General features: G+C 49.2%; 1 protein-coding gene across 1 annotated transcript in view; it reads left to right on the top strand.

Moving 5' to 3' along the window:
- Positions 1-23,824, top strand: part of LOC129329108 (zinc finger protein 850-like) — a 60,940-nt gene that overhangs the window by 11,093 nt on the left and 26,023 nt on the right. Inside the window, exon 4 of the mRNA XM_054978537.1 lies at positions 14,395-16,061. Within this exon, the coding sequence (XP_054834512.1) occupies positions 14,395-16,061 (1,667 nt within the window). The remainder of the gene's footprint in view (positions 1-14,394; positions 16,062-23,824) is intronic.

Below are 23,824 nucleotides of genomic sequence, written 5' to 3'. Positions count from 1 at the left end.
CTTGTGGTTTTGTCAGGTCTTGCCAGGTACTTCTCCAAACACTTCACTGCATCGCTTCGGAGTATGAGTTAAAGATGTTTTTATTAAGGAGAGATACCAGTATCAAGAAGCGATGACAATGGAATTGACTGGAATGCCCAATGGTAATAAAGCAGGATCAATTATGGGTCAGTGTCTCCACCCCGCTCCACCCAGTGGGAAGGAGGTTTTGGTGCACATTGCCTGGGAAGAAGGAAAGGGGGAGACAAGGAGCTCAGCACAGTCTCCATGTTAAGTCCAAGGTCAGGTTCTCAGGCTTCGGCAGGAACGCGTAACCAAAACACCTTGCGTGGAGGAGAAAAGCAGTTAGCAACAGGTCTACACAACTCCAGGTCCCTCTGCACTCACTCAGAGGCACTGAAGCAAAGTACACATAATGCACGATACATGGCAGATATGCTGAAAACCTACGTGACAGGTTTGTTCTTTATTTACTTTTCCTTCCAATTATTCCTTATGGGAGGCTATCGGGGGCAAAGGAGCTGGAGTTGTTGTTGTTCAACTAAAGATCACCAAAACTGCATCGGAGGATCTTCTGCCTGTCCTTCAAGGAGCCCCAAATCTAAAAGAAATTGGACAAAGCGTTTGAATTTGATGGGCCCTGAGCAAGGCCCCTCCCCCGCCATTCTTACAGATTCATTTTCTCTATGTGGGATATCCCAGGTCCTTCCACCACCCCAGGGGACTCAGAAAGGAAACTGGCAATGCCTCTTGGGGGCAAGGATGGGTGGCTCCAGCTGGCTCCTGGCATGGAAGCTGCCCAACCATCCCTCCCCGCTCACCCATTGAGGCAGGAGGGAGCTCAGCAGCTCTTGCAAGAGGATTGTGGAACAGAAGAAAGTGGTTCGGGTCCTGCTTTGTGGGTGGATGGGATGGGAAGGCTCCAGCCCACCGAGACTAGGTCCACGGCCCACGGAGGGCCCTGTTCTCAATGGCCCTCAACTAAGGGCCATGTTTCCTGGCATCAACGCCATGAGGCCTACACTGCAGGGAGGCTCCAAAGGACCTGCAGTCCAGCTGTTTCAAGGTGGGATCTGCTTGCCAACTACCAGGCCCTCTGGACAAGACCTTGTCCTCTTTCCTGGAACATGGGGTGGGTGCCAAATCGAGTCTCCAGCAAGAAACCCCCCGGGGGGGGGGGCGCTCACCTCCCATTTCCCCCATTCACCCCCCCCTTCCTCAATGTTTCACCCTTAACCCTCTGCCCCCTCCCAACATCCCGCCAAGTAGGTCCAGCTGGCCGAGTCCGCGTTTGCAGGAGGGACCGGAGAGGAGGGGCCCTTGGCGCCCCCCAGTGAGGTTGCATAGCAGAGAGTTGCACCCTTTCCCCAACCTGGAACTGCACCATTTCCCAGGTTAGAAACGGGACACGTGTGGGTGCATTTACATGCGAAGGATGGGAGGGGCATCGGGGGGGGGGGTCTCTGCCCCGAGGAAGGTGCTGAGTGCTGCAGGGACTTCGTGGCTTTGCAGAAAGGAAGGAACACACACACAGCCCAGGTCTGTGGGTGGGCAGCGGCAGAGATCTGGGGGGGGGGGGCTGTCGCTTCCCCTCCTGGACCAGCGGCTGCCCTCGGCCTCCTTTCCCGGCCTCCCATTGCATCCCCCCCTTTCCTCGGCTCGGGGTCTCTTCCTCCGGCCAAGCCCCTCTGGCCACCCCCCCCAACTCTTTTTCTTGCTTACTCAACCCCCCCTCCTTCCCACAATGCATTTTTACTCCCTTGATTCTGCAGCAGGAATAAAAGCCCAGATTCTCATCAAGAAAACTTAGCAGGGGGGCAGGTCAGGCGGGGCCCGCATCGCTCATCAAAGCCCCCCCTCACTCCGCCCACTCAGCTCCTTACAGAAAGACCCTCCAAGGGTTAAAGGGTAGCGAGTGTGCACGACTAGAGAGGATAAGGGCTGGAGGACTGGGGAGTCACTTCCTGATAGACCCCCCCCCCATGGCTCGGTGGCTTCGCTGCAGGCGTCAATCAGCCTCGACCCCCAGGATCGGGTGAGCTGGAAATGCATGGGGGGTGCAATGCAACGCAATACCAGACTGGAACGTAGGAGCAAAAGGGGGATGGAGGTGCGGGGCGGGGGGGGGGGGGGCTAAGAAGGCGGTGGTCTAGGGAGTGCCTGCTGCAACCCCCCCCCCATTCTGGATTGAACCCCTCACAAGCAGCGCGCGCACACGCACACGCACACGCACACACACACACACACACACGATTTAAGCCCCTGTTCTGTCTGGCCTTGAAAGGGAGAAGTTGGGCTGGGTGCAGCTCGGGGCGGGGGGGGGGGGCGCATCTCATTTCCAACCTCCACCTTGGAGTTTGGTCTCAGCCAGCTGTGGATGTTAAAGGGTGCATGGGGCTAAGATCCACTGTGCAAAGCTGAGCCCCATCCTGCCAGGACCCTTTTCAAGCACCTTCCTTCCCGGCAAATGTGAAGCCAGGAGAAGGCAACCCCCCCTCCCCCCGCCCGCCGAAAGTTGGCCCACTCAAGAGCATTTGTGATCCACTGGCAGCCGCAGGGGCATGAGTTGCAGCTGGGACGTCACACATTCATTTTAGGCAAGTGGAAACTGACTTATGTCGGGAGAATAAAGAATCTTAAGATTACTTTGCTGTGGATGATGAACTGGGTGGAGGGCGATCAAGAAAAGGATCTGGAGGCCAGCTATGAATGGGGTTAGGAATTATTGCTGGCTGTTTTCAAGTCTGGGAGTAAATGGTCCACCTTATTCTTCCCGTGAGTCGGTCTTTGGTGTCACCACGTCTGAACCTTGCATGCAGGTCTGGAGTCTTAAAGATATCCAACTGAAATAGGGGCAGAGGTGGACAGCTGAAAGGATGATGGGGGGGCAGCTCCTTCCCTAAAGGTCGAGACCTTTGTGGCTTCAGGTGTAGAAGGAAAACTCTTCATGGGAAGGGAAGGAAGGTCCACAGAGTGAATTTTTCTTCCTCTCTTGAAGTGTCCGAAAAACATGTAATTAATGTATGCAGCTCAGGGCTGCAGGCTGTGTTGGGGAGTATAAAGGGAGACGACACACTTTCATGGGGGTGGACCTATTAGTGGTTAAACAGAGCCTCCACTTTCAGGGGCAGGTTACCTGTGAAGATCAATTAAAGGGAAGGGGCGGCAGCAGGGGAGGCCGGTTGCTTTCTTTCCTGGCAAGTGCATTTCCAGGAGGCATCCAGTCACCCACTTTGGAAATGTTCTCTTTTCCGTACAGGGAGAAGACTCATCTCCTAGCCGGCTTCCTCCCCTTCCTGCCTCCATTGCCCGGAGACACTTCTGGACTTCACAGCCCCACCCGTTCTGCTGTTCCTCACCTCAGCAAAGAAGGAGGCAGAAGGTCCCAAGGAGATCCCAGCCGCTGTGCCCCTGAGATGGAGAGCTGGGCCAGGGAATCCAAGCCAGAGCCCAGTTCCCAGGTGGTGGCCCTGGCAGAAGCCTTCCTCCAGAGCCAGGCGGGGAGCATGAACGGGGAGGAGCAGGTGAGAGGGTTTCCCCCTGCGGCCCCCAAAGTGTGGGGACGGCTGTCTTCAGAACTGCCCCCAGAGCCAGACTTTTCAGGAAACCCTCCAAGGCAGAGTCCATTCTGGCCACTTTCCCAGGCATTCACGGGCACGGTTCTTTTCCCCTAACCCCTTTCCCTCTTCCTTCTCTGCTTTTTCAGGGGCCGTTGGAAGGAGCACAGAAGGGCGTGGCAGTGCCTGTGCAGAGATTAATTTGGGGGGAGGTCAAGCAGAAGGGCGATGGAAGTGCCCCTTCGCTGGGTAAGGAGGGTGAATTTAATGGGGGGGGGGAGCGTTTTCCAGCACAGCCTGAAATCCAAGGGCTGCTGGCACATCCCTCTACAGTCTGGGATGTGCCAGAAATGGGGAAATGGGGAAACACTTCTGCCTTCTGAGAGATGTCTCCATTCCCCATTTTTTTGGTTTAGGTGGATCCTGATTAATAATTACAGTGCATTCCACCCACGCATGGTCAGATAGAGTAATACTGCCAATTTCTGAATTGTTTATTCTATTTATGTTTGTATCTGAAGTTAATAAACAGTCAATTCTGGTATAAATTCCATATTTGGGTGAGTACTATATGCAATCTTTTTCATTTTTGTGTTTATACCTCCATATATCAATTAAGTGATTGTTATATTGTCGAAGGCTTTCGCGGCAAGGAGAAATATGGTTGTTGTGGATTTTCCGGGCTGTGTAGCCATGGTCTTGGCATTGTAGTTCCTGACGTTTCGCCAGCAGCTGTGGCTGGCATCTTCAGAGGTGTAGCACCAAAAGACAGAGATCTCTCAGTGACACTGAGAGACTGAGTGACACTCTGAACAGAATGAACAGAGCATGGTTTCCAGTTCTGAAAAACACCAGGCTAACAAAACACTCTATACCCGACAATAGCTCTGCAGAGAAGATTAGCACATCAAGCACCAATCCATATGCAAAAGAACCTCCTCAGGATACAGTGAAGCCTCCCGCCATTAGCATTCCACACCTGGGGAAACTCTTACAGGATGACTCAGCTCAACCCCACCCCTCCTGAGTAGATACAAATGACCTGCCACATCTTTTCCACACTGTGACACTGAGAGATCTCTGTCTTTTGGTGCTACACCTCTGAAGATGCCAGCCACAGCTGCTGGCGAAACATCAGGAACTACAATGCCAAGACCACGGCAATACAGCCCGGAAAACCCACAACAACCAAAATAAGAATCCTTTCTGGCTCCTTGTGGAAAGGCCGGAACATAAACAATCTGCAATATGAAGTGTCCAGGGCTGAATGTGGAACACTAATTCTAGATAAAAATTGCTTCTAGTTATGTATTTACAAAGTTGTAAATACTAACCTGCAGCGTAGCAACTATCGCAACAAGAAACTGAAGAAGTGAGCTGTGGCTCTCGAAACCTCATACCCTACCACTAATTTTGTGTCTTAATGGTGCTACTGACTCTTGCTCTTTTCCACTGCTCCAGACAGACGACCACGGCTACCCATCTTGATCTGTCACAGCAAGAGACATGGGATATGCTGTTGAGGTGTTTCCCATAACTTTCACATGCCAGGCAAAGTTTCTTGCTCACAAAACTAAAATGGTAGGGGTCTTCATTAAAAATTCCCAAACAGTTCCACAAAGCAGGGGGAGCCATAACAAAAAAAGGCATGTCCTCCCCAAACTCAATGAGATCTAGCCTCTCGATGGAAGGCCCAGGGTATGGAGGACTTTAAAGGTGGGGGCCTGCATCTGGGACTGGGCCAAGCAGTGAATAGGCTAAACATCTTCTCCCTTCCTTTGTCTCCTTCACAGGTCCTCGAAAGATGTTGGGTGTATATTCTGGGCCTTCCCTTCAGTGTGATGGAGCACACACACCCTCTGTGCCACCAGATCAGGTAGGGGAGGAACAGGTGGGGAGAAGGGATGGGAGACCCCAGGCGCCCCATCCTCTTCACATCCCCTTTGTCTGAAGGATTCTCTTTCCTTCATTTTTATCAAAACTGCTGACAAGAAAGACTATGAGAGTCACAGGAAAAAGGTTTCTTTGGTTCCTGTCAGAGAACTCCTGGCTCGTTGTGTTTATGGATTCTCGCTGAGGAGAAATTGTTTCTTCCTTTTTTCAGGGTCTGGTGACCTTTGCGGATGTGTCTGTGGATTTCTCGGAGGAGGAGTGGGCGCTGCTGGATCCGGGCCAAAGGGCTCTGCACAGGGAAGTCACGGAGGAGAATTACCGGAACCTGGCCTCTCTCGGTACAGCTTTCCCTTTCTGTTAATCGATACTAAAAACAGGAATTGCTCATATTGTCCTCCATCAGTGAATGCCAGTGAAGCCACCCAACATGTGAAACAGCCGATCTGTGTTTCTTCTGTAACCAGGCATTCAAGCAGCTTGCCTTCCACTCTTTTCCCCTGATGGGAAAGGATGAGATTGTGCAAACTGAGTAATTTGTAAGCCTTAAGAAATGGTTGTAGCTGCATAGGCCAGAAATAATTGGTGCGTTTTTCCTCCTCCAAATAAGGGCTTGTGGTTCCCATACCCGAGTGGGTCTCCTTGCTGGAAGAAGGGGACGATCCAGTTGCACAGGTCTCCGAGGAGGGAGAGACTTTGGCAGGTGGATACTGGAAACTGTCTCTGTTTTTTCCCAAGGGCAAGTACCAGACATTATAAGCAATACCCTCTTAGGCTATGAGTCCCCCTGGCAGTCTTCAAGCATATCTCATCCCCAAGCGGCCCTGAAATGTGGATACTTAAATAAGCAAGGTGGGGGCACTTGGGAATGAAGCAGATATTTCTACAAACTTGGGGACCCCCCTCAGGTTTGCAGAAAAATCCGAAAACCAACAACAATTCACTGGGGGGGGGTTTCTCCCCCCTCCCCCACAACAGCATGCTGTCTCAGCATCCACATATAACCTCTTCCGTTGTTGCTGCCCACAGAGAATCCTCAGAGATTTGATAAGCCTGGGAGGTTAGGGGAGGTGGGGGGGGGGGTGAAGGTGGCAAGCCCTGGAGCTGCAGCGGGAAGCAACCAAAAGTACTGAAAAGGGAAGAGGGGTAAGTGGGAGGGGGGAAGCTTAACATCACAGGGTGAGTGGGTGGTCGGGTAGGTGGTGGAGAGAGCAAAAGAGCACCTGTGGCTGGAGAGAACTGCGGAGCAGCCTGGGAAGCAGGAAAGGTGAGGCAGGATCCAGCAGCGATACTAAGGGGGCAGGCAGCCCAGCATAGCTCCCTGAAAACGCCCCCCCCCCCCCACACACACACAAGTTTTGTTGTCCCCCACTTGGTTTCTCAGTCCTTGTGAAACCTCACTGCTTACTTCTCTCCACTGCCAAAACTGTCCATTTATTTCTACTTTCTGCCTCCTGCCTTTTAACCAATTTTTAATCCCCCTTATCCCATAACTACTAAGCTTATCCAGGAGTTTTCGATGAGGAATCTTGTCAAAAGCCTTTTGGAAGTCAAGTGTATAATGTCTACTAGATCACCCTTATGTACGTGCTTGTTTACTTTCTCAAAGAACTCCAACAAGTGGTGAGGCAGGACTTCCGTTTGCAGAAGCCACGCTCATTTTCCCTCAGTAGATTTTATTTCTCTTCACTCAATGTACCTAATAATTCTATTGTTGATTATAGTTTCTATTAATTTGCCTGGGGCAGACATTAGGCCAACTGGCTTGTAATTTTCCTTTTAAAAATCAGTATAACATTGGCTTCTTTCCAGTCTTCTGGTACAGTGGCAGATTTTAATGACAAATTACATTTATTTATTTATTTACGTTATTTGCACATATAACGTGTAGTCATATCAACAATCTCTCATATGAATTTCCTAAGAATTCTTGGGTATGTGCTTTCTGGTTTTTAATTCTCCCAGTAGGTCTAGAACTTCGTCTTTCAACACCTCTTACATTTTGTATGTGTAGTTCCGGTCATCGGTTTGCATGTACAGCTATTGTATGTCTTTGGTAATTAATTACGTGAGTATTTTTGCTCTGATGGGTTTTTAGATTGATGTTTACCTTGGGGCAGTTTGTTCCATAGATGGATGTTTGCATTCTTTCATCTCGTAAACATCCTCAGCAAATTTGTTTGCAAGAGCAGTGTTAAAGAAGATAAAAGTTCTTCTTTTTGAGGCTATTCAGGCTGTTTGGGAGTCTCTGCAATATTTTTCTTTCTTTCCAATGCAGGACTTGTGGTTGTCTCCACTGATTCCCCCTCCAGGCTAGAAGGAGAAGACCCGTTTGGGCAGGACTCTCAGCAAGGAGCGAGAGCAGCAGGTGACGGTGAGGAACGGGGCAGGAGGGCCCTTCTGTCTCCTCGATCGGGTGATGAATTCTCCTGGCAGATGGGACTCACTTTCTCTCCTTGCAGAGTCCTGGCTCAGCACACGTGATGAAACTTGGGTCATGGCACCAGGCAGAAAGTTCAGACAGGGGTCTGCTCATGATTCCCTTCTATAGAGACCTCCCCCCCCCAAGCCTAATTATTATGGGCTGCACATGCCCGTAAGCACTGCAGCTGGAGGAATTACTTAGGGGCCTGGCCAGAAACTTTGGCCACCAGACAAGAAGTGACTGAGCCCTGGCTCCAAAGGCCTCCAAAGAGTCCAGCAAAGCAGGCAGGAGTGCAAGAGGAGGAGGCAGCCGAAGTGGGGAAGAAATGGGGCAGGTGAAAGGTGGGGAAAGGCCATGCAAGGGTGGAAGGCAGGACGTCATGTGAAGGGAGGGGGCCAAGAGCAAGCAGAGAGTCCAATGACTGGCGTGAGAGGGGAGGTGGGGGCCGGGGACTGGGGAGGGGATTGGGACTCCGGTCTTCCCCAAAACATGCTGAGTTAGGAATCACACACCTTGGCTGACCCACCTGAGGCAGCGAAAGAGCTTCAGTGGCCGCTCCGGACTTGTACTTCCTATTGTAAAAGAATCATTTCCCTCCTGCCTCGGCTGTCTTTGCTCTGCTGGTCTGTCCCCATAAAGGAAACTCGCCCTCCTCCCAGCCTGTAAGTGGAGACATGTGTAGCCCCCTTCCCAGGAAGCAGGCCCTCCTGTGCTTGCAGGCCTTGTGCGCGTCCCCCTTGCTGTGTGGGCTGGGCAGGTGCAGATTTCCGGCAGAGGCTGCCCCTGTTCCCTGGGAGGTGCTGCGCCCCCTCAGCTCCGTGCCCTGCCTGCTCTGAGGGCAGTCCAGCTTCCATCTCTCCTGCCTCACCAAGGGCCTGGCAGGACCAACGTCGAAAACTCCCCCAAAATCAGCCTCCCTCCCTTCACACCTCTCACTCTTTAGCAAGAAAGCAGCCTTGGATTGAATTCCCCCTGCCAAGCAACGATGGGGATGGGGAGTCCTGGACAGGCCCTGTCCTGCTTCAAAGTACTTTTGGAGGGAGGGAGGGAGGGAAAGAAGAAAGAAAGGAAAGACAGAGGGAGGAAGGGATGGAGGGAGAGAAGGAAGGAAGGAGAAAGGGGGAAAGGGAGGAAGGGAGGGAAGGAAGGAGAAAGGGAGGGAAGGAAGAGGGGAGGGAGGGAAGAAAGGAAGGAGGGAGGGAAGGAAGAAGGGAGGGAATGAAGGAAGAGAGGGAGGAAGGAAGGAGAGAGGGACAGAGGGAAGGAAGGAGAGAGGGAGGGGTGGGAGGAAGGAAGGAAAAGGAGGGAGGGAGGAAGGGAGGGAAGGAAAGAAGAAAGAAAGGAAAGACAGAGGGAGGAAGGGACAGATGGAGAGAAGGAAGGAAGGAGAAAGGGGGAGAGGGAGGAAGGGAGGGAAGGAAGGAGAAAGGGAGAGAGGGAGGGAGGAAGGGAGGGAAGGAAGGAAGAAAGGAAGAAGAGAGGGAGGAAGGGAGGGAAGGAAGGAAGGAAGGAAGGAGGGAGGGCGGCAGGAAGATTCTCCACTCATCCAAGCTGATGCCTCTGTCTCCTGCATCTGTACAAGGCCAGCAAGTACGAGTGCTGAAAGGGCAGTGCCCCTACTTTCTCTGACCATGGAAAGAGAGCTCCAAAATTAGCAACAGGGGAAATGGGGAAACACTTCTGCCTTCTGAGAGATGTCTCCATTCCCCACCCATCCTCACCAGTGGGGCTTCCCTCCCTCCAGATCTCTGGGCCTGTAGTGCCAAAAAAGTAGGGAAAGATGTTAAGTGCCATCTGAGAGGGGAAAAGCATGAAACAGGAAGACCCCCCCCCCCCTTTCCCCAGGAGAAGGTGAAGAAAGGGGTCCAGCAGATACCAACGCCATTCGTCTGACAAACTTAGCTCCTGTTCCCCAGTTCTTGGGGCCAATTAACACAGCCAGCCATTGCTTACCCAGGGCCACCTGCTGAGCTCGTGGCAATCGAACCGGCTGAGTGCTGATTCTCAACCTAACTGCTTAACCAGCATTTTACAGCAGTTTGTGCCTTCCCAGACTCCTTTAATGAGGCCCTGAGCAATGCGTGGGCCTCCCTGGGGGAAAGGAAAGGCCTGATCTTGATGGCGAAAGAATGTATCGCCTTCCTTCCACCATCACAAAAGCCTTGCTGGTACCCCTAGTAAACGCTACGGTGGCTGGCATGGTCTCTAGGGCAATTCTCCCCAAGAATGGGGACAACACCCCGAGAGACCAAAGTAATGAAGAATGAGTTTTCCCTCAGGAAGTAGCACATGACCTTCACTCTCGCCACCAGAGCAAGTGCGGCCTTACAGCCTCTTCTCGGAGCCTCCATTCTCTTGGCAGAGCGACTCTTGCAGGACCCAGATCTAGATCTAGTCAAACTCCAGCAAAACCGACTAAAAATCAAGAGAGCTTCTAAATTCTCTGGAAGGCCGATCACCTCCCCAAGAGCAAGTCCTCCGCCGTCCCTCTGAGGGAGAAAACCTTGGGGGGACCTTTTGCTGAATGAAGTTCGGGTGGAGACCAAGGAAAATAAAAAAGCGGTGCTCTTCTGCTTCTGAAAAAGAGGACAACAGATCCAGCAGGTCCGGCCATGGCTCCCTTTGTGCTTCCAGAAGATCTTTTCAGCACTGAGCTTCCAAAGATGCCAGATTCAGCAAGCCTACCTGGAACGGACCCCTGTTCTCTTATGCATCCATCGCTGCCTACCAGGGCCAGACTGGCCAAAAAGTCTGAGTAGAAGCCCTTCAGTTCCTAATACCGCAGGAAATTGAGTCACAGAGAAAAAATAAGTCAAGTCATACAAGGAACTCCATGTACATTTGACTTATTCAATAAATATGGGTGCCAAATTAGATAACAAAGTGTCAATTCTTATACACAGTGGTAAAATCTATGCCGGTGACATATCATTCATCCCAAGAGTCTCGTTTACATGTAAACAATAGACTTCTGCAAACATCAAGGACTTCTAAATATCAACAAGCAAGCAAATTTGACAGCAATGCTGATTCTGTGAACTTGAGCAGATCATGAGGGGGAGGGCAGAATGGATTACATCATCATCATCATCATCATATTCGATTTATATACCACCCTTCAGGACAACTTAACGCCCACTCAGAGCAGTTTACAAAATATGCTATTATTATCCCCACAACAACAAGCACCCTGTGAAGTGGGTGGGGCTGAGAGAGCTCCAGAGAGCCGTGACTAGCCCAAGGTCACCCAGCTGGCTTCAAGTGGAGGAGTAGGGAATCAAACTCTTCAGATTAGAGTCCCATGCTCTTAACCACTACAGCAAACTGCTCAGTTCTCATGGCCCTTCTTATATGCCCAGGGTAATGCCGATCTCCACCTTAGGGTCAGGTAGCAATTTTCCCTAGGGCACTTTGGCTAGGGATCCTGGAGGTGTTTTGCCATCTTCTGGGCATGGAGCAGGGGTCACTGGGGAAATTGGGGGTGGGGGTAGTTGTGGGTTTCCTGCATTGTGAAGGGGGGTTGAACTAGATGACCCTAGAGGTCCCTCCCAACCCTGTGATTTTATGAAATTTTATTGGATAATCTTCAACCCAGAACACTGTAATCGATTCTCTGAAATGAAAGGTGCAATACAATATGCAAATTCCAAGCGTGACTGCTTATGGGAAAGCCGGTGTTTTTCTCCTGTTTCCAGGCTTGTTTATTAAAGCCACCAACGCTGCATGATAGAAGTACTTTCATCAAGGAAACATCTAATCAATCACTTAGAGAAATCAGCCTTTTGGATCTTCAAAAAGGAAGCCTCGGCGTGGAGATCCTTGTATGACTTCACTTATTTTTTCTTGGTGAATCAGTACACACAAAAATCATTTTGTATAGCATTTGATTGTTTATTGGTTAGTTTTCACAGCTGTGTGGCTGTTTTTTCTGACTTGTTCCACCCAGGGCAAGTGGTTCACCTGACTGTAACTCAGAGCTACAACATAGACCTCTGTTACACCCCAAGGGACAGTTTTCTCCTGTCCCCAACAAGCGCCAACATCATCAGCTGATGCGGCAAGCCATTGCTCACCCCTGGAAGTTCAGGACACCGGAGCCAGTCCTGGAGAGCCAAAGGTTTTCTGGGACCTCCCGTATCTTATTTCTCATGCCCGAGAAAAACAGCAACTGGAGGGCAATTTTGGACCTGAAGCAAACAACAGAGGTGTCAGATAGAGAAGTTTCCCCTGGACCCTCCATAATCGAGGCCTTCCAGGCAGGGGACTTCCTAATCTCTATAGATCTCATAGAGGCTTATGGTTATGACCAGCTCTGTGACAAACTTAGAATCCTTGTGGGAGCAGCCGAAGGAGCCCAGGTTGGTGGCTTTGGAGGACCAGCGTGACCAGAGGGGTGTCCAGCACTGCAAAGGCCCCTTCAACAGCACCAGAAGCCCCCCTACCAGAACCTGCAAGAGAAAGTAGGTCACCAGCCCTGGAGTTAGGTGGTAGGCCACCAGGCAGGACTTGAACCTGGGCCTGTATCCACCAGGAGTCTCTTCTACTCCACAGGAATGGCAGCAAAGGAAGGCCCGGGCTGAGGTGGCACAAGGAAGGTGATGTGCAAGCCTGGCTGTGCATTACCTTTCTGTAGATCCAGAGCAGAGTGCTGCGAGTGGTACTACTTTGTGGGATCCTGGCCAAAGAACACCACAGCCTCAGGAGGTTCGACACCTTTCAAATAAGTGCAGCTGGGCCCACTTACCTCCCACCCTCCTTAAACTGAACTCGGGGAAGGCTGCCTTGCTGGATCTACTGATCCACTAGGCACAAGCCCTGTGTGCTCCTGCTCTGTGCGTCCCACTTCCTGTCTCCAACTCCCGGTCCCTTCCTTGAGCTCCCACTCATTTGCTCTTAAGTCTCCCCTGCTATAGAGGAAAAAATAGAGGAAGAGAGAAGAGGTCAAAAGCAAGTGGAAGAGGAAATGTGGAGTGGCAGGGGAAATTCCTGCTTACCAGTGCAACCCTAAGAAGAGTGACTCTTCTTAGGATTGCGCAAAATGTCCTGATTTGGTTTGGGTGCAATTCAAGAGGTAGAAGAGGAGCAAGCTGTAAACAATTCAGGAGGTTCATGGTGGGTCACCACCTGTTAGAGTCAAATTATGTTACGTTCCTAGAGGGTTGTTGTGGGTTTTCCGGGCTGTATTGCCGTGGTCTTGGCATTGTAGTTCCTGACGTTTCGCCAGCAGCTGTGGCTGGCATCTTCAGAGGTGTAGCACCAAAAGACAGAGATCTCTCAGTGAGAGATCTCAGTGAGAGATCTCTCTCAGTGAGAGATCTCAGTGAGAGATCTCTCTCAGTGAGAGATCTCAGTGAGAGATCTCTCTCAGTGAGAGATCTCAGTGAGAGATCTCTGTCTTTTGGTGCTACACCTCTGAAGATGCCAGCCACAGCTGCTGGCGAAACGTCAGGAACTACAATGCCAAGACCACGGCAATACAGCCCGGAAAACCCACAACAACCATCGTTCTCCGGCCGTGAAAGCCTTCGACAAGTTCCTAGAGGGGTTTGTGGGATGCTGGAATCACCAGCATGGGAAGGGAATGGCAGGCAGATATCTTAGCGGGACTAAAGGGCGTCTCGGAGATACTTAACAGAAGAGAGACCGGCAAAGAGTTAACAGGAATCCAAGAGAGAACCATGCACAGACGTATGCAGTTACATTAAAACAGTCCTGCTGGGTTCTCCTGTGTGTAAATTATTACTTCATGCGAGGTAACTTGCAACGTCCAGTATTTGGGCTGCAAGTGCTTTCTGAGTTGCCAACTTGTCAGTTATTAGTAAAGTTCAGGCGTGTATTTTCAAGGGCTTTCTTATATAGGCTCTTTCTAGATCTCTAACTCTGAATATTTGACAAGAGTTACAGCAATGCAGGGCTGCATTGACCCAGTAAATACCCATCCAGTTCCCTTTCACCCAACATTGTTTTTTCAGCCTTGAAGTTGCCCTTGAAGGTCCCAGGATCAGTCTTCCAAAAATGAGTCTTTGAGCTGTGAATGGGGTTTATTCAATAATCTATGGCTCCATTTCTCTCTCATCAGATCTCTCTCTTTATTTCTACAGGTGATAAGAGGGAGTATAAGAAAGAACAACGACGAAGAAGGAAAACCAAAGTAAAGAATGAGCAGCAGAAGAAATCTCTTTTGTCAGATGGAACTGATGTTAATAAAATTCCAATCCAACAAAAAGATTACAAAAAAATTACAATGTTCCCTCGGTGTACAGAAGCCTTTACTAGTTACTTAAGACTTAGCCCACATCGGAGAACACAACATGGAGACAAATGCTCAGAGAGTGGAAAGAGTTACACTTGGAGTTCAAACCTTACTGGCCATGAAAGAATCCACACAGGGGAGAAACCATATAAATGTTCAGAATGTGGAAAGGGCTTTAGCTATAGACCAAATCTTGCTTCCCATCAAAGAATCCACAGGGGAGAGAAACCTCATAGTTGTTTGGAGTGTGGAAAACGTTTCTATCAGAGCTCAGGTCTTGCTTCCCACCAAAGAACCCACACTGGGGAGAAACCATATAAATGTTTGGAATGTGGAAAAAGCTTTAGTTATAGAACAAATCTTACTTGCCATCAAAGAATCCATACAGGGGAGAAACCATACACATGCTCAGATTGTGGAAAAAGCTTCAGTCAAAGCTCAACCCTTGTTTCCCACCAAAGTGTCCACACAGGGAAGAAACCATATCAATGCTCAGAATGTGGAAAAAACTTCAGTAATAGTGGAAGTCTTACTTCCCATCAAAGAATCCACACAGGAGTGAAACCATATATATGCTCTGTGTGTGGAAAGAGCTTCAGTCAGAGTTCAGTCCTTGCTTCCCATCAAAGAATCCACACAGGAGAGAAACCATACACATGCCCTGAATGTGGAAAGAGCTTCAGTCAGAGTTCAGGCCTTGATTCCCATCAAAGTATCCACAGAGGAGAGAAACCATATAAATGCTCAGAATGTGGAAAGAGCTTTACTAAGAATGGAAGCCTTACTTCCCATCAAAGAATCCACAGAGGGGAGAAACCATATAACTGCTCTGAGTGTGGAATGCACTTCAGTCAGGCCTCAGGGCTTGCATCTCATCAAAGAACCCACACCGGGGAGAAACCATATACATGCCTTGAATGTGGAAAGCACTTCAGTCGGGGCTCAAGCCTTGCTTCTCATCAAAGAATCCACACTGGGGAGAAACCATATAAGTGCTTGGAATGTGGAAAGAGTTTCAGACATAGCGCAAATCTTTCTTCTCATCAAACAATCCACACAGGTGAGAAACCATATACATGCTCTGCTTGTGGAAAGAGCTTCAGGGAGAGTGGAAGTCTTTATTACCATCAAAGAATACATACAGGGGAGAAACCATATAAATGCTCAGAATGTGGAATGAGATTCAGTCACAACTCACGCCTTGTATCTCATCAAAGAATCCACAAAGAGGAGAAAACACACAAATGCTCAGAGTGTGGAAAGGCCTTTAGCTATAAAACCAATCTCATGTCCCATCAAAGAATCCACAGAGGTGAAAAACCACATTGCTGTTTGGTGTGTGGAAAGAGCTTCAGTCAGAGTTCCAACCTTGCTTCCCATCAAAGAATCCACACAGGGGAGAAGCCATATAAATGTTTGGAATGTGGAATGAGCTTCAGTCAGAGTTCAAGTCTTACATATCATCAAAGAATCCACACAGGAGAGAAACCATATAAATGCTCTGAGTGTGGAAAGAGATTTAGTTATAAGACAAATCTTGCTTCTCATGAAAGAATCCACACAGGGGAAAAACCACATCATTGTTTGCTATGTGGGAAGAGCTTCAGTCAGAGTTCCAACCTTGCTTCCCATCAAAGAATCCACACAGGGGAGAAACCATACAAATGTTTGGAATGTGGAATGAGCTTCAGTCAGAGCTCAAGCCTTACATACCATCAAAGAATCCACACAGGAGAGAAACCATATAAATGCTCTGAATGTGGAAAGAGCTTTAGTTATAAGACAAATCTTGCTTCCCATCAAAGAATCCACACAGGAGAAAAACCACATTGTTGTTTGGTTTGTGGAAAGACCTTCAGTCAGAGCTCCAACCTTGCTTCCCATCAAAGAATCCACACAGGGGAGAAACCATATAACTGCTTGGAGTGTGGAAAAGGCTTTAGTTATAGAACAAATCTTACTTTCCATGAAAGAATCCACACAGGGGAGAAGCTGTATAACTGCTCAGTTTGTGGGAAAAGCTTTAGTTCTAGAACAAATCTTACTTCCCATGAAAGAATCCACACAGGGGAGAAACCATAGAAGTGTTTGGAATGTGGAAAGTGCTTCAGACATAGCACAAATCTTACTTACCATCAAACAATCCACACAGGTTAGAAACCATATAAATGCTTGGAATGTGGAAAGAAAGTCACGGCTCAAGCCTAATTTACCCTCAGATAATCCACAAACTGGAGAAACCATATAAGTCCTCAATTTGTGGAAAGGGCTTTGCTCAGAAAGCGTACCTTTTATCAACAAATTCTCACTGCAGAGAATCCATATAAATGCTCAGAATGTGGAAATAGCTTCCCTATAGCTTCTGGAAATAATTCCTAGTGAAGCACAGCATGCAGGAAGATTGCAGCTGCTGTCTCAAGGGGTGAGTTGCACAGAAGGTGCACTATAATCAATGGCGTGGGTTTTCTGGGAAAATTTGAATTGGAAAATATCCCAAAAAGTTTTCTGAAAACCTTTCACGTTCAAGTGTAAATAAATAATTTAAATATTTAAATAGTGTTAGCAAGCCTTAACTGTGTGTGTTATGTGCGGTCAAATCTTCTCCAACCTATGGCAAACCTATGAATGAAAGACCTCCAAAACGTCCTATCATTAACACACTTGCTCAGATCCTGCAAAATGGAGGACATGGCTTCCTTTATTGAGTCAAGCCACCTCGTTTTAGGTCTTCCTCTTTTCCTATTGCCTTCCACTTTTCCTAGCATTATTGACTTTTCCAGAGAATCTTGTCTTCTCATGATGTGAGCAAAGTACGATAGTCTTGTCATTTTAGCTTCTAGGGAGAATCCAGGCTTAATTTGATGTGGTACCCACTTTTTCTTTCTTTCTTTCTTTCTTTCTTTCTTTCTTTCTTTCTTTCTTTCTTTCTTTCTTTCTTTCTTTCTTTCTTTCTTTCTTTCTTTCTTTCTTTCTTTCTTTCTTTCTTTCTTTCTTTCTTTCTCTCTCTCTCTCTCTCTCTCTCTCTCTCTCTCTCTCTCTCTCTCTCTTCTTTCTTTTTCACCTGAGCCATATACAAGCACTGGGTTTTTTCCTGCTTCAAGCCCCATATTTAGGCCTTCTAATAAGATTGGTCTGCAGTGGAAAAGCCACAACAACTATAGATAATCAGATTGTATTTATGTGTAGGAGGCAGAAACTTTCCCTATAAAAAAATGGCTATCTGTGTGTTGCCTGCAGCCAGACTGCAACAAATTGCATTCCATGTGTACAGGGAACCTTGGAAATGGGGGCAAATGTAATCTCCTACCCTTGCATGGTTACAGACTTTTGGCCATCCCAGAATACCAGGCAGTGGAGAAGGCTTCCCAAGGCAGCAACATGGCCAAGGCAGCAGGGGCACCGCTCGAGCTGCTAAGGCTACCTGGGACACATCAACAGAAGTGGTGGAGTCATCTAGCACCGCCCAACCAGGACGAGTGTTATCAACATTGGCAGGAGCAAGTGAAGCAGATGCGGTTCAAGCAGCGCTGCCTGCAAGTTGCATGGGAAAGCTGGGGGCCCTGACCATGCCGAAAGGAAGGCAAGAGGGAGACTCGCAGCAGCAGACACATGCAGGTGGGACTGCAGCCCGGGGAGTGCAGGAATGGGGAAGCAGTAACAGCAACGCAAAGAGCAGCCAGCTGGATGGAAGATGCGGGGAGACAGGAGGCTAGGGACATTGACCTGCTTTTGAAGGGCAATACTCACCAGGACAGGAGGCGGCAGCCAGGTGAAGCAACCAGGTTCCTCTCCTGGATCTGACACAATTCCAGTACGGCAGGGGGACAGCAAGCAGCCCCAGGCAGGGAGGGGCTCAACAGTCTGATCCAGCGTGGCTCTTTTGACAAGACCTAGGTGTGAGCTGACATCATTAACTGGAAAAAACAAGGAAGTCCCATATGGCACCTTGACAAGAGTCTAAAAGAACTGAGCCAACCAATAAGGAGCATTCTTGAATATAAAGAACATGCAAGAGGTGCTTCGATCAGGCCCAAATGATGTAGATTATTCTATGTTGTAACACCAAGATCTGCTTTTTACTCAGTTATAAGATTTTTCAGATAACCAGGATGGGGAAATACTATAAGCAATTTGTGGGGCTGTGTAAAATAGGTAAGGAATAAGTAAACAAGTAATAAAACACATCACATAATGAAAATTCAGGTGGTGAACTAAGGCGGAGTTTTAGGCGAAGACCGGAAGGTGTAACTCCCAAGTACCTCAGCCAATGGGGGAAAGGAGAGGGAAAACTGCGGATGAGATAGGTCACTTTGCATCTGTCAATTATCAGTATTGATTTACAGTATAAAAATCCTTGTTCAGGAAGCTTCTGGGTTCCTCTTTGGCACCCACAGGCCTGTGTACTTCAATAAAACGGCTTGTACCTCTCAGAGTCTTGATCTCTCTTCTTGTGGTTTGAAGCCGGAAGGGTCTGGCTGCCTGGCCCAGCTGCCTTCGGGCGACAACACCAACAGAGAGCAGAAACTATATACAATAGTATAGTTCACAGGCCCTAATTCTTTCCCCAAAGCTGCTTTTTAAAAACATTTTGTTACAGTATATTTTCTGTGCAAATGTCCTCTTGCAGTGCTTGGAATGCAAAACTGGGGAGTCTTTCTCACCCTAGCAATCCTTCCCCCTAATGTCTCCGGTCTCTTGCCAGGAGCTCTTAATGCTGATGGCCCAAGAGCCCACATTCTCCACGCTGGCCCCTTTGGACTTTGCCACCTCCCCAAGGAATCTGCAGCCGGGTCGGCAGGCAATGAAGCTGTAGTACAATATCTTGAAAAGGGGACTAGAGAAACTCATGCAGCAGAGTTCATCACGGAGCCTGAGGGCTAAAAGGAGCTTCCATTTCTCCCTGTAGGAGAAATGAATCAAGGGTATGAGCAGTGAGTTTCCAAAACTGCCCTTTCCTCCAGGGCGAGTGCTGCCTGCAGTCTGGAGGCTGGCAAACCTACTAGGGGCCATAGATCCAGAGGAGTTAGCCGTGTTAGCCTATGGTTGCAAAATAATTAAGGGTCCAGAAGCATCTTTAAGACTAACCAACTTTACTGTAGCACAAGCTTTCGAGAACCACAGTTGTCCTCGTCAGATGCATGTGATCAGGGGCGGCGCAAGGGTCTGCCACGCTTGTGGCCAGCCGGCCGGGTGCCCCTGTGTGCGCATGAGCACGCGCGCGTGCGCGCACCGGCCTGCATGATGACATCACGCGTGACGTCATCACGGGAGCGCATGCGCCGCCACCGGCCCGAGTGTTGCGGTGGGTGGCCTCCGAGCTCTCCCACTCGGTTCCCTGTGCCTCCGCAGATGCCTGCCCGCGGTGGCTGTGCCTGGCCGGGGGCTTGTGCTGGCAGCGGCAGCGGCGCGGGGTGAGAGGGATAGGAGGCTGGTGCTTTGTGGCGTGCGCTCCCGCCTGCTGCGCCTCCTCCGGCACTCCCTCCGGCACCCCGCGCCTGCGGCCACCGCCTACCTGGCCTTAATAGGCGCGCTGGCCCTGCATGTGATGAAGAGCACAGTGGTTCTCAAAAGCTTATGCTACAGTAAAGTTGGTTAGTCTTAAAGGTGCTTCTGGACAATACTGTTTTGCTACTAGCGGCCAAAAGGCAAGGTGCGGCAGTCCTGGGGCGTCTGCCCCCCCCCATGCAATTCCGACTCTCCAGAGCGTGGGGGGAGGCTGCTGTAGCTATGCATGAGACAATCCAAGGTCACTTTGCCTGCATGGTGGGGTGGGCTGGAGAAGAGCAGGGAGGGGCTCCCCCCTTGGGACTTTCCTATGGACTCCCGGACCGACACCTCCCCAGGTGCAGAGGGCAGCCCCGTGCCCCTGCACCTCCTGCCCCTGCTTCAGGCAGGTGACGCCTTTGCCCAAGAGAAGCAGCTGGGCCCTCCTTGGCTGCCCAGTCTCCAACAAAGTTGGGCAAGGTGGGGGAGTGGTCAACGATGGGGTTAAAATGAGCCCTGACTCCTAGACGTGCAGCGTGGGAAGGGGCTGGTGAGGTCATTTCCTGCCACCCCCTCTCCTTTCCAGGCATGTGGCCTTTGTCTTTCCGGCGGTAGCACCAGCTCCATCCCAGACACGTCTGGTGAGTTACAGTTGGTGGCGGGTGGGGAAGCAGAAGCTGAAGGAAGGGGGAAGGAGATGAGGAGGGGAGAAGCCCCCCTGCACCCAAAAGGAAAGTGGGCCACACGGTGGATCCTTTGAGGCTCCTCTAACAGCCCCCCCCCCAGCCTGGAGGAGCTTGCTTGCTTGCTTGCTTGCTTCAACTTATATTCTGCTCTCTCCCCACACCAGCAGGCTCAGGGCGGATTACACTGCATAACCAGTTCAATAAACATTACATTTCAAAGATTTAAAACCACAATCAATACATTAAAAATTACAAAATTACTGCAAAGCCGGAGACAGAATCCTGGGAGGGAGCTGGGGGGTCACGGGCTGGAGGCTGATAACAGACCCGCCCCCTCCAGCCGCCTTGCAAACCTCGATTTCTACCCTGGGAGTCCAAAACTTTGCATTTCCCCCTCTCCCAGCCACACTGGATCCTTTTCTTCTGCCTCCATGGCAACCACTTCTTTCCTTGCGGAAAGGAGGGGGGAATTATTTTTAATTGGTAAAAGGATATCTCCTTTTATGGCTTCACATCCTTTCTGAGTTCTGTCCCATCCCCTTACTCCTCCATTTCCCAAGCCAGGGGTGGCTACCCTACATGAGCATCCAAAATTGCCGCTCATTGCCTGCTTTCCTTCCCTGGGGAACATGACACATCTCTGGGGTGTGCAGGCAAAATTCCAGGAACCGCCTGAGTCGCTGACAGCTATGTGGGCATCATGCTTCTCTGACTCCCTTGGCCCTTTTGATCCCACCCCTCATGACTGTCGTATCAGATATAGCCAGAAATATAGGGAAAGAGGTGCTGGATTTCATCGAGAAAATCATATCTCTGCAAGCAGGAATAGAGTTCACTTGGCCTCATGGCTAGAAAGGGCCCAGAGTTGAATAGCTTTGGAGACAGGCAAGAGATAAAGTAGTCACACAATATGGCTGTTTGTACATCAGAAGCTCAACCTAAACCATATCTCGACAAGAACACCAGTTGTACCATCTCCGGTTCATTCACTTCGCTATCTTCCAATATATGCTATTGTCATCAATGCCCTTCTACTCTCTACACTGGAAAACAAGTCTGTCCCTACACAGAAGAATAAATGGATATAAATCTGATATTATACATCGCAACACTCATAACCAGGACATTCCATTGTTGATCTAAAAGTGGCTGTCCTCAAAAAGAGAAACTTCAAGGAGAGATATTGCAGAAATGGAGTTCATTCAGATCAATGGACAACTCCCCCCACTCCGGGGCTGAACAGAGACTGGGGGGTTCTTATTTCACTACAAATGCTAATTTCTGCTCTAATCAGCTGCATTTTACCTTTGTGTCTGATGCCCTTCCTTGTAACATCCCACCCACCTTTGGCTGGGATATAAAGGCTCGGAGATCTCCATTTCTACTCCTGTCAGAAGAAGGGAGTTCTTCAGACACTCTGAAAACCTGATTAGTCTCGAAGATACAACTGGATTCAGATCCTGCTAATCCTTATCAGTAGGTCCCATGTGTTGAGGCTCAGGCACATCGATTCATCTGAGAATGGCGATTTTCAATTTCATTGAAATAAAGATATGATTTAAGGTGTATTGGTTGTATTGGGCCCAAAATATATTCATATGTATGAGAAACTTGAAATCGGTATTTTTATATAGACTTGGTTAAGATAATAAGTAGCAAGAATGAACTCAGAAATTTTGTATGCTTTAAGAAGTTAAAATAATGAGTTTGCCAAGAATGCGCACCCTTAGCAAGTTGGACAGTTAGGAATTGTGGAGAAATGATTCTGAAAGTCTAAATATGGGAGGGGAAATTGATCAGGTCTTGTTTCTAGATGGGGCTTCTTGGTTGTGATCTGCTCATCTTTTGGGGTAAGAAACATGTATAGACTCATGTAATAGCTCCTTTTCAAATAATCCGTGTAGCAGTGATGGATGGTATGATTTTCTTTAGATTTATATAATACCGAGAATGTTGATGGAAGCAGAGGCTCCGTAATCGTATGTACTTGTGTCCGATACCCCTTGATGATCTTATAATCATTACGGAGGTGTTCCTCTGGCCGTTACTTAAATGATCTCATATAGGAAAGGTTAGGGCTTCTTAAGAGCACGCCGATGCCTGGATCGGGCCTGGCCAGAGGTAAGCAGAAGAGCCTGTGGTAAAACTACAACCCTATTCCATCTGTTAAAATCCCCTCTTAAACCATTCCGTCCGACACCTTCTGTGGGATGAGACAATTGTGGGAGCCTTTCTGAGGCCCTTCTACCGAATAGGAGCCACAAGAGAGAAGGCCTCTGTCCAGGCAGCTGTTCCCCTCAGACCTGCGGCAGAGCATATGGCAAGGCCTGGTCCTGGAGAGAAAGGGGGACCCTGGATCTCCCCGTGAAGTTCCAGCCCCTGCAGCTGAGCCTGATCACTAATCAATGGTCCATGGAGCCATTGCAGGATGTGTTTAATGGGCATTCTGTGCCTCAAACCTCAGAGTAATTGCCTTGGGGCATTCTCTACTCTGCCAGCTGCATTTTAAGACTTCAAGGCCAGATCCACGTGGAGTGCGTTGAAGCGGTCTAGCCACGTGGTTATCATGACATAACTCTGTCCTCCATTTTATCTTCACAAGATTAGGCTGAGAGTGCTTCTGGCCCTCCATCACCCACCAAGCTTCCGTGGTAGTGTGGGGATCTAAACGTGGTTTCCCCAGATTCTACTCTGAGCCTTTATCCGCTACGCCCCACTGGCTCTCGATAGAATTGTTCATGTTTATCTCAAAGTTGTGTTTTTTTCTAATTACACTTTATTCTTGTTCACTATTAAAAAATAAACCCTCTTGTGTCTGTCAGTTTTATCCTAGTGATTGTTCCAGGCTTGGGTGAGTTTATACTCAGCCCCGATCCAATCCCATCAAACCCACTTCATATTTTTCTTTTTGATTTTCCACTGGGTGCAGTGGGGTAGGTGGAAAATGAAAACTGTGGCAGGACTCAGGAGGAAGAAAATGCTGTGTGTCAGATGATGCCTGTGAGACCCCCAAGATATCCACCGCAGTGATTGATTCAATGCCTAGGGCCTGGCACCCCTTGCGGCTTTCTGTAACCCTATAGCTTGCAGTGCTAACAACTCCGCTCCATTCTCTATGTGGCAGCCCTTCAAATACTTGAAGAAGGCTATCCTATCACTCCTCAGTCACCTCCCTTCCCTCCCTCCATCTTGCACCCATGAGAGCAAGACAAGCTCTTTATCTCCATCTATCCCAGTTTCGCTAGTTAGTTTAGACTGCTATCCCTACCCTGTTCTGAATGGCAGGGATTGAACTGGGTCCACCTGCATTCAGCACTGCGGTTCTGACCCAGATAATGTCCAGGCCTCAAGCTCCTTTTTACTGATGCTGCACATGAACCTGCCAGGCTCCGCACTGCCTGCCTTCTCCAGTGTCCCCAGCAGGCAGGAGTTGAGACACTGGTTGTTTGCCAGCTGCTGCAGAGTAGTTGAGGCTGCCCACTCTCCTTTTAGTAGAGGGTTAATGGGAGGTTATTTGGTGCCATATGAT

The sequence above is a fragment of the Eublepharis macularius genome, chromosome 4, assembly GCF_028583425.1.
Source record: "Eublepharis macularius isolate TG4126 chromosome 4, MPM_Emac_v1.0, whole genome shotgun sequence".
In the NCBI taxonomy this organism is placed as follows: Eukaryota; Metazoa; Chordata; class Lepidosauria; order Squamata; family Eublepharidae; genus Eublepharis; species Eublepharis macularius.
Note: the sequence above shows the minus strand (reverse complement) of the source record. Positions and strands in the feature narration are given on the sequence as shown.